Raw genomic sequence first — 11,488 nt, forward strand, 5'->3', positions numbered from 1 at the left:
ATCGTTTTACGGATAAACATTTCGTGTTTAAAAACATCAAGCATCATTAATTAATCTCTAAATTTTCACCCTTATTAGGTCATCACGAAATCTCCAAACATGTAGTGAAATCATCAATAATTCCTTTAGGATAACATGAATAAGTGATTTCCTGTAACGCCATTTGTCTGTATAATAATTGTTTACCCGTAAAACGGTATAGTTGAATTTATAGTGTGGTTTATAGATAAGCGAATTGATTTGATCTCAAAACGATAAATAAATCAAGTGAAAAGTGTAAGAATACAAGATTTAGCGCTGAAATCGAGATAAATAGCAGATATCCTGGTTCCGGGAACAGAACTTCCGAAGGCAGAATTATGAATAACGTTAGACATAAAATAAAGTATTATTTAGTTTGAGAATAATGTGTAGCATAAGTTTTTCCAGAAATTTCGTATGTTACAATGGTTGTTGAAGTCACTATTTAGAGCTACACCTAGGGAATAAAGTCCTAGGATCAAGCCCCTCTTAAATGTCAATAATGGGGTCATTGATGAATATGAAACGGTAGGCCATGAATACCAAAATTCTCTGCAACGGTTGTGTATTTAATACTGAGAAATATTTTTCATTAAATGTCATCTGGTGTCAAATATTCATTTGATTCCATTGACTATGTTCCCTTCGAGATCTACCCGGTGCCAACTGAAGTTGTTGTCCTCGATCTTGATTTCTACTCGCTTCATCTTCCGTCTACCTCCGATTCACGTATCACGCTATCATTCGAGCATTTAATATAATTCGATTTTACCCTATACAACAATAGTATTTTACACACGGGGAAAAAGAAGAATACGCAATTTCTTTCTCTTTTTTTCAAAATAAGGCAAAGAGAAAAAAAAATAGATAGAGAATTTTTATATAGTGGCAATTTAAGATGATTAGGCGGGGATTATAATAAGAGCTGTGAAATGACAGTACTAGCTAGGAGCCATTAAAAGGCATTATTGTAACAGCAATAGAAAGTTAAAGTACAATTTATGGAAATTGAAGTTAATTATGCCGTATAAAAAGTTACTTTTATACATATAAATAATTGCTTATGTGAAAAGAGAAAGTAGTAGTAAAAGATTTGAATATAATTTGAGAGGAGTTTTTATTTGTATTTGCATGAAAGGCAGGCAGAAGCAAAGGGTGGAGAGAGTATGTAAGGGACATGTGTGCAGATATGCAGGCATTGAAAGATCAATTTTTGCAATAACTTTCTCATTAAATGCTTTCACCTACATTACAGTGACGCTTATTTTGAGACATTTAATGCTCTCTGTCTCTCTTCCTCTTTCTCTTTCTCATTTGCTCTTCAGTCTTCACCAACAATAACAATAACATCCATCACCACCCATCAAGACTTTAGACCCCCACTCTCTAACCCACCCATAGCTTGACATAATCGTTTCAACTTACAGAATGAGCAGATGATATTGGAGAGTTTCAAGTATATTTCTTGAATTGAAAAATATTTGCAGCTGCTTCTTGACAGGGTAGGGGATCTTGACAAAGGAAAACCGAGTTGCAGGGTAGGAGAGGGTATAATTATATATTGAGTTGGTTTTTGGCTGTAAAGTTGTGATTTTTTTTGGGCTCTTGTCATCCATGGTTTGTCTCAACCATAAACACTTTTTGGTTTTATTTGTTGTTAAGTTTGGCTGTGTTGTTTAAGTTTGGCTCCTGTCTGGTAGAAATGTGGAAATACAGATACGCTTTTGTGTTCCTAGTGGTTTTATGGGGGAAAGTTTCAGGGTTGGGATCAATGTCTTCAATTGCCATATCTTATGGTGAATATGGTTCTGTGTTCTGCGGCTTAAAGTCGGATGGGTCTCATTTGGTGAGCTGCTATGGCTCCAGTTCTGCTATAATCTATTCAACTCCTGTTCATTTCCCTTTTATTGGTCTAACTGCTGGGAATGGCTTTGTGTGTGGGCTTCTGATGGATTCCTCCCAGCCTTATTGTTGGGGAAGAAGCAGTTTTGTCCAAATGGGAGTGCCTCAGCCCATTATCAAAGGCTCCCAATACTTAGAAATTTCGGCTGGTGAAAATCACTTGTGTGGATTAAGGAAACCCTTAATGGGGAACCGTAGGAACACTTCCTTGGTGGACTGCTGGGGTTATAACATGACAAGAAACAATGAGTTTGAGGGTCAGATCCACTCTATTTCTGCTGGCTCAGAGTTCAATTGTGCTTTGTTCTCCCTCAACAGAAGTGTTTTCTGCTGGGGTGATGAGACTAGCAGCCAGGTTATTAGCCTAGCACCAAAATATTTGAGATTTATCAAGATTGCAGCTGGGGGATATCATGTCTGTGGGATCCTAGAGGGGGTAAACGCTCAAGTGTATTGCTGGGGAAGGAGCTTGAACCTTGAACAAGAATTCTCTGCCGCTCAACTCAATATCGAACTGACCCCTAACGATCCAATTCTTTCCGTTGTTAGTGGTAAGTTTCATGCTTGTGGGATTAAGAGCTATGATCGTGGAGTTGCTTGCTGGGGTTACAGCGTCGAGAAAAGCACACCACCTCCTAGTGGAGTTAGGCTTTATGAGATAGCAGCTGGTGATTACTTCACTTGTGGAATCCTGGCGGAAATTTCGCTCTTGCCTGTATGTTGGGGCTATGGCTTTCCCTCATCTCTACCACTGGCTGTTTCTCCTGGAGTCTGCAAGCCTAGGCCTTGTGCTTCTGGCTTCTATGAGTTTAACAATGGAAGTGCAGCTTGCAAGTCTCCCGATTCTCGCATTTGCCTTCCCTGCACCAATGGCTGCCCTGCTGAAATGTATCAACAGGTTGAATGCACTTCATCTACTGACAGACGGTGCACGTATAATTGTTCAAGTTGTACCTCTGCTGACTGCTTTTCAAGCTGTTCCAGTGCAATTTCTGTAAAGAAGAACTTTAAATTTTGGTCACTCCAGTTGCCAGTCATCGTTGCTGAGGTTGCATTTGCAGTATTCTTGGTGAGTGTTGTATCTCTGACATCGATTGTGTATGTTCGATACAAGTTAAGGAACTGTAGATGCTCAGGGAAAGGTCTTAGTCCTAGGAAGAATATAGCCAATGGTCCTTTCCCAAAGGAAACTGCTAAAGATAGACCAGATCTGGATGATCTTAAGATAAGGAGAGCTCAGATGTTTACTTATGAAGAGCTTGAGACAGCAACTGGGGGATTCAAAGAAGAATCACAAGTTGGAAAGGGTAGTTTTTCGTGTGTGTTCAAGGGGGTTTTGAAGGACGGTACTGCGGTTGCTGTCAAGAGAGCTATTATGTCTTCTGATATGAAGAAAAATTCAAAGGAGTTCCACACTGAGCTAGACTTGCTGTCCAGGTTAAATCATGCCCATTTGCTCGATTTGCTAGGTTATTGTGAAGAAGCTGGTGAAAGACTGCTAGTATATGAGTACATGGCTAATGGCTCCTTGCATCAACATCTACATGGGAAGAACAAGACCGTGAAGGAGCAATTAGATTGGATAAGAAGGGTAACCATTGCAGTCCAAGCTGCTCGGGGAATCGAATATTTGCATGGTTACGCATGTCCACCTGTGATTCACAGAGACATCAAGTCCTCAAACATCCTTATAGACGAAGAACACAATGCACGAGTTGCTGATTTTGGCCTTTCCTTGCTTGGACCTGCTAATAGCAGTTCTCCATTAGCTGAGTTACCAGCAGGGACGCTAGGGTACCTTGATCCCGAGTACTACCGACTACATTATCTTACAACCAAATCTGATGTATATAGCTTTGGCGTTTTGCTTTTAGAAATTCTCAGTGGTCGGAAAGCCATTGACATGCAATATGATGAAGGCAACATAGTCGAGTGGGCAGTCCCATTAATCAAAGCTGGTGATATTCAGGCAATCCTAGATCCAGTCTTGAAACTGCCTTCTGATGTTGAAGCTCTAAGAAGAATTGCTACTATAGCCAGCAAATGCGTGAGGATGAGAGGGAAGGAGAGGCCATCCATGGACAAAGTCACGACAGCTTTGGAGCGAGCGCTTGCTCAATTGATGGGTAGTCCGAGCAATGATCAGCCTATCTTGCCAACGGAGGTTGTTCTAGGAAGCAGCAGATTGCACAAGAAGTCCTCTTCGAATCGGTCAACCTCAGAAACAACAGATGTTGCAGAAACTGAGGATCAGAGATTCGAATTCAGGGCTCCTTCATGGATCACTTTCCCAAGTGTTGCGTCGTCTCAGAGGAGAAAGTCTTCAGTATCGGATGCAGACGTTGAAGCAAAGAATTTAGAAACTAGGAACGTCTATGGAAATGGCATTGTGCCCGGGGTTTGTGACGGATTGAGAAGTTTAGAAGAAGAAATTGGACCAGCTTCTCCTCAGGAACATTTGTTCTTGAAACACAACTTCTGATTAACATACCAACAAGTAAAAGGAAATGCTCTTCGTTTTAGGTTGATGCTTATTTTCTTAAGCGAAGAGATGTATAGAAGCAAAGGGAAATATTGTGATTTCTTGATAAATAGAACCCCCGTGACCAAGAATTCCCTGTGCACCACCATTGGCAATGAGCTCTAGATGTTTGATCATGTAATTTGTAATTTCTTCTCTCTCTTTGTTGCATTCAATTATAATAATTGATGTTTTCTTGGTAAACTAGAGTTCATGATATCATGGAGGTGTACTCGCCGATTCTAATCTTCGCCAATCTACAATGGACAAAAGAGTGCAGTCCTTTCCATGAAAATTGTAAAATGGTTTTAAAAGGTCATAAATATGTGAATATATTATAAGTAGGATATACACGATTAAAGTGTTAAAGTGAGAAAAAATCCAGTTTGAAATTTTGTGACAATCTTTAAATTTGGGAGATTTGAAGTCGTGCCCTATATTTGTGATACGTTTTAACTTGTACCCTATTTTTATAAATTATTGAATTGGTAGACAAACAATACGTAATAATATGATAATAATACCCCTGACCAAAGATATAAAACCTGCATAAGGCATTGATCGCGTGATGTGCTACCTGACTCGTCAAAGATCTCCTCCATCTCTCGTCAAAGGTCTCCTCTCAAGTTTTTCATCGCGTCAGCTTCATAAAAAAATCAGAAACTTGAACTAGATTCATCAAAAACTTCAAATTCAAAATTGCAGCTACATTGTAATTGCAATTCATCTTCAGATTCCGCATTAGTTTTTACAACTAATTGAGCTTCATGATATATGTTTCTGCAATTACTTTCATAATTCGTACTGCTTTTTTAACTGTTGAACTTGATAAACGAGATCTGATTTCAATTCACGCCTATAGAAATTTTTAATAATTTTATGCTACTTACCATCATTTACAAATCATATTTAGTTATTTTCACTTATAGATCTTCAAAAACTTTTGAAAACTTCACATTTAACACATTAAAATTGTCGGAATATTCAAAAACATATTTCAAGAAAACTTCAGCCTAAAAATTCTGAAGCTTCAAAGATATATAAGCTAAAACTTCATGCTGATATAACATGAAGTTGTTTCAGGTTGATATAGGCTGACATGAAATTTAAGCCTAAATGAGTAGTATTTTCCAAAAAACTTTAGCCTAAAAGGTCTGAAGCTTCAAAGATATATAAGCTAAAACTTCATGCTAATGTAGCATGAAATTATTTCACGTTGATATAGGCTGACAGGAAACTTCAGCATAAATGAGTAGTGTTTTCCAGAAAACTTCAGCCTAAAAGGTTTGAAGATTCAAAGATATATAAGTTAAAACTTCATGCTAATATAGCATGTTTCATGCTCATATAGGCTGACAGGAAACTTTGAGCCTAAAAGGAGTAGTGTTTTCCAGAAAACTTCAGCCTAAAAAATGTGAAGCTTCAAAGATATAGAAAGCGGACTTCATACATATATAAAAATAACTTCACAATGTGGAAATTTAAAAAGATAGCTGGTAGTTTTTCCAGAAAACTTCAGCTTAAAAAGTCTGAAGTTTCAAAGATATATAAGCTAAACTTCATGTTGATATAGACTGAGAGGAAACTTCAGCCTAAAATGAGTAGTGTTTTCTAAAAAACTTCAGCCTAAAAGGTCTGAAGCTTCAAAGATATAGAAAGCAAACTTTAGATCATGGAAATTTTAAAAAATAGCTGAAAGTGTTTTCCAGAAAACTTAAGTCTAAAAAGTCTGAATCTTCAAAGATATATAACCTAAACTTCAATGATGATAGAGCCTGGAGTTGTTTCAGGCTGATATAGGTTGACAGGAAACTTCAGACTAAATGAGTAGTGTTTTCCATAAAACTTCAGATTTTTTATTCATTCACTAACACATTAACTGCAGGATGAGTTCGATTTGCCTTGTTGTTGCTTTCAATAGGAGATGGAGTTTAGATTACAATTACTTGGATCATGATACAAAACTTGTTTTAGTTAATAAACAAGTATCATTCAAAACTTTCGTGAAATTTTTTAGTGAAGTCACATATATTGATGCGAACAAATATGTACTAAAGTATGGTTTGACATCAAACTAAAGAGAAGCAAAGGGATGCTTGTAACTTCAGATGATGAACTCAGAACCTATATATATTTCCTAACAACCGATTCTGTTTTCAAGAATTGCCATTTCGTCGTCGAATATATATAACAACTTTCTAACAACATAGCTGCTTTAGAATCTGGAACATTCAAAGAATCTATTATCCCTACAATAGATTCAGAATAACTTGCTGAGTATCTATCACGACCCGAAATTCCCAACCGCAGGGTCGTAACGGCGCCTAACTTCCACTTGCTAGGCAAGCTAATATTAGTATACAACTCATAATTTTTAGACAACTAAAGTAGAATAATAAGAGTTAAAGCTGTAGAATTTCAAAATAGACTTAACAATTCCAACACCGACTAGCCAAAACCCAGAATCTGGTGTCACGAGTATATGAATATACTAAAAAGTGCTACAACCAATGGCAGAAATAATTACAACCGTTCGAAATAGAATAAACAGTAAAATAAGATAAGGAAAGGGGCCAACTCCAGAATCTGCATAAGAAGTGCAGAAGTATAGCATGAGTGCAACCGACCCAATATACTCCGTAAGTGTCAAGCTTAACCTCGACGAGGTAGTAACGAGGCTATGACAAGACACCTACTAAAAACCTGTGTAGATATATACATAAAACAACAGAACTACCAGGCAGAGAATTTAAAATATTAACGGGGAGAGAGCATGTAAAAAGGGGCAAGATCAAAACAGTAAGTACAAATCACCAAGTAACCTCTTTCCGAAATAAACAATGATGTAACTAAGTAAATTCACAAATTCGGAAATCAAGTAAAGCATTGAAATCATCAAATGATACGACATCACTCTTCGTGCTTTTACTCTCATCCTTACCATGTAATATGATATATGCAATGACACAGCATCACCCTTCATGCTTTTACTCTCATCCTCACCATATAATATGATAAATGAGATGGCACGACATCACCCTTCGTACTTTTATTCTCTTCCTCACATGATATGACAAATGATAATAAGAAATCAAGTGCACGGCATCACCCTTCGTACTTTAATCCTCACCATCGCTCAATCAATAATAACAATATGCAAAATAAGGCACGACAATACCCTTTATGCTTTTCACTCCTCCTCACCAAGCAACAACAATAATCCAAAGTATCAAGCAGGGTAGGAAACTAATTTTCAACTTCAACCGTGATATTATGATGAACAATTCAACTTTTGATATCCCAACAACTACAAATTTATCAATAAACACGAAACGAACAATCAAATAATAACAATCAAACTAAAGCATAGAAGGCATGGTAAACGAATCAGCATGATACGATAAATCAATTTCCACCAGCATGCTTTCACCCATGACTACGCATATATACTCGTCACCATGCATATACGCCATCCCCATATGTAATTTACATAGCAAATAAACCAACTAGTCCTAATTCCCTCAAGTCAAACTTAAACACAACACATACCTCACTCTACAACCTATTCAATCAACCAACCACGACCTTGCCTTTGGAACAAGCCTCCAAACCAACCGAATCTAGCCAATTATCGATCAAACAATTCAAAATAAGCTTTAGAAACTACCCACGAATGAAAAGGGTTCAATTTTGATCATTTTGAAAAAAATAAACAAAAGTCAACCTCGGGTCCGCTTGGTGGAAATTGGAGATCGGACCAAAACCCGATTACCCATTCACCCCTGAACCCGGTTATGTGATTTATTTTGAAATCCGACCTCAATTTGAGGTCTAAATCTCAATTTTACAAAATTCCTAAGTTCTACCTAAAATCTCTAATTTTTTACCATGAAATTCAAAGATTTTATGTAAAAAACAACTCATGAAATGTAATGGGGAATTGATAGAAAATGAATTACAGTTGCTTACCAATGAATTTGGGAAGAAAAAGTTCTTCAAAAGTCGCCTATAGAGTATTTGGGGTTAAGAAGTGTAAAATAAGCTAAGTCCCATTATCCCCTCTTTTACCCAGCTGCAGGTTTCGCATTTGCGAACACTTGTTCGAAAATGCGATGCCCTAAAATGCGACAATGGATTGCAAATGCGATCAGTGCATCAGATACACAGAAGTCGCAATTGCGACATTATTATCGCAAATGCGAAATGCCCTCCTTCGCAAATGCGGATAACTTCTTCGCATTTGCGAAGATGTCCTAAATGCCCAATGGTCGTAAATGCGACCAATAAGTTCACAAATGCGACTGTGCCTCCTTCGCAAAAGCGAACATTGCCTCGCAAATGCATGGTCTCCCAGCCCAGGTCCATGCTCACAAATGCAATCGCTTGACCGCAAAAGCAAGGCTCGCAACTGCGAGCCAGACCTCGCATTTGTGAGATCTGTAGTAATGCACTGGTTTAATAACATGATATGAACTTTCTTACTATCTCAAATCATCAAAATAACATCAAATAACATGGATTGATCTTCAAAACTCAAGAATTTTCAACTTAAACTCAATTTTTACAATTTCGCACATAATGTGACGAAACGCGTTAGGGTCACCCCGGACCCCAATCAAACCTGCGTAAAAGTCCAAAAATATCATACGAACCAAATGGAATCGTCAAAACACCGATCCGGGATTGTTTACCCAAAATATTGACCGTGGTCAACTCTAGCCTCATTTTAAGTCAAAAATTATATTTTCTTCAAATTTTTACATAAACGCTTTCTGAAAAGCAACATGGACCACACACGCAAATCAAGAAATATCAAATGAAGTTATGGGAGGTCTCGAAACACAAAAATAAAGGCTAGTACACAAAATGACCTATCAGGTCGTCACATTATCCACGTAAAAAGGGTGGGGGTATCTACTCTATATATCGGACTCAGACTCCTACGTAGCCGCCTCGATCGGCTGATCTCTCCACTTCACTTTCTCCGAAGGAAAACTCTTGGATCTCAACTTGCGAACGTGCCGGTCTAGAATATCTCTGGCTCTTCTTCATAGGTCAGATTTTCATCAAGCTACACCGTGTTGAAGTCCAAAACATGTGAGGTTTCCTCATGGTACTTCCGAAGCATGAAAATATAAAATACCGAATGTACCCATACTAGGCTAGGAGGCAATGCAAGCCTATCAGCAACCTCCCCAACTCTCGCCAAGAAATCAAATGGGACAATAAACCTCAAGCTCAACTTACCGTTCTTCCCAAACTGCATCACGCCCTTCATAGGTGACACTCGGAGAAGAACCTTCTCACCCACCATGTAAGCTACATCTCAAACCTTCCGGTCCGCATAACTCTTTTGCCTGGACTGAGTTATACGAAGTCATTCCTAAATCACCTTAACCTTTTCCATAGCATCACGGATCAAATCAGTGCCCAATAATCTAGCCTCTACGGGCTCAGACCAACCAATCAGTGAATAACATCGCCTCCCATATAAGGCCTCGTATGGAGTCATTTAGATGCTCGACTGATAGCTCTTGTTGTAGGCGAACTTTGCTATAGGTAAGAACTGGTCCCATGAACCTTCGAAATCAATAACATAGGCATGTAACATGTCCTCCAAGATCTAAATAGTGTGCTCGGACTGTCCGTCCGTTTGAGGATAAAATGTTGTGCTCAGCTCAACCCACGTGCCAAACTCACGCTGCAAGGCTCTCCAAAAATGCAATGTGAACTGCGTGCTTCGGTCAGAAATGGGCGCGTCGTGTAGGCGAATAATCTCCTGGATGTAAATCTAAGCCAACCACTTTGAAGAATAGGAAGTCACCACCGGAATGAAGTGTGCGGACTTAGTCAATCGGTCCACAATAACCTAGACTGCATCATACTTCCTCAAGGTCCATGGTAAGCCTATCACAAAGTCCATAGTGATGCACTCCCACTTCCACTCTGGTATCTCTAATCTCTGTTCCAATACACCTAATTTCTGATGCTCATACTTCACCTGTTGACAATTCAAAGGCCGAGAGACATACGCAACATTATCTTTCCTCATTCTTTGCCACCAATGGTGCTGTTTCAAGTCACGGTATATCTTCATGAGACTTGGGTGAATAGAATAGCGTGAACTGTGAGCGTCTTCAAGGATTAACTCTCTTAAACCATCAACATTTAGAACACAAATCCGGCCTCGAACCATCTTCGTTTCCGCAAATTAAGGTCTTTCTGCTTGAACAGGTGTTGGAAACTCCGATGGTCAGTATAAACCTCACATGGAACGCCGTAAAGATAGTGCCTCCAAATCTTCAGCGCATGAGCAATGGATGCCAACTCTAAGTCATGCACAAGTTAATTCTTCTCATGAACCTTCAACTGCCAAGAAGCGTAGGCAATCAACCTACCGTCCTACATCGACACAGAACCAAGCCCAATACGTGGTGAATCACAATGCACGGTGTAGGATCCTAAACCTATAGTTAACACCAACACTGGCTGTAGTCAATCCAGTCTTGAGCTTCTGAAAGCTCACCTCACACTCATCGGACCATCTGAAAAGAGCACCCTTATGGGTCAACTTATTCAATGGGGCTGGGATAGATGAAACCCCTCCACGAACCAGCGATAATATCCTACCTAACCCAACAAGCTCCAAATCTCTGTAGCTGAAGTAGGTCTAGGCAAGGTTTGAACTGCCTCAATCTTCTTAGGATCTACCTTAATGCCCCCGAAAGATACAACATGACCCAAAAAGGTAATGGAGTCCAACCAGAACTCACATTTTAAAAACTTGGCATATAACTGACGATCCCTCAAAGTCTGAAGTACGATCCGGAGATGCTGCTCATGCCCCTCTCTACTGTGGGAGTAAACCAAAATATCATAAATGAAGACAATCACAAAAAAATCGAAATAGGGTTTGAACGCACGGTTCATCAAATCCATAAAAGCTGCCGGGGCATTAGTAAACCCAAGTGACATCACCAAAAACTCATAGTGACCATACCGAGTCTGAAAAGCTATATTAAGGACATTTCATGTCCTAATATT

General features: G+C 38.9%; 1 protein-coding gene across 1 annotated transcript; it reads left to right on the top strand.

The window, feature by feature from the left end:
- Window positions 1–1,223: 1,223 nt before the first annotated feature.
- Window positions 1,224–4,648, top strand: LOC107822927 (serine/threonine-protein kinase-like protein ACR4). Its single transcript, XM_016649515.2, has one exon. The coding sequence runs from the start codon at window positions 1,724–1,726 to the stop codon at window positions 4,403–4,405; it is 2,682 nt and encodes an 893-aa protein (XP_016505001.2). The 5' UTR covers window positions 1,224–1,723; the 3' UTR covers window positions 4,406–4,648.
- The last annotated feature ends 6,840 nt before the right edge of the window (window positions 4,649–11,488 follow it).

The sequence above is a fragment of the Nicotiana tabacum genome, chromosome 14 (assembly GCF_000715075.1).
Source record: "Nicotiana tabacum cultivar K326 chromosome 14, ASM71507v2, whole genome shotgun sequence".
In the NCBI taxonomy this organism is placed as follows: domain Eukaryota; kingdom Viridiplantae; phylum Streptophyta; class Magnoliopsida; order Solanales; family Solanaceae; genus Nicotiana; species Nicotiana tabacum.

Excerpts from the sequence above, each read along its gene's own strand:
- LOC107822927 (XM_016649515.2), top strand. The coding sequence starts at position 1,724 with ATGTGGAAATACAGATACGCTTTTGTGTTCCTAGTGGTTTTATGGGGG.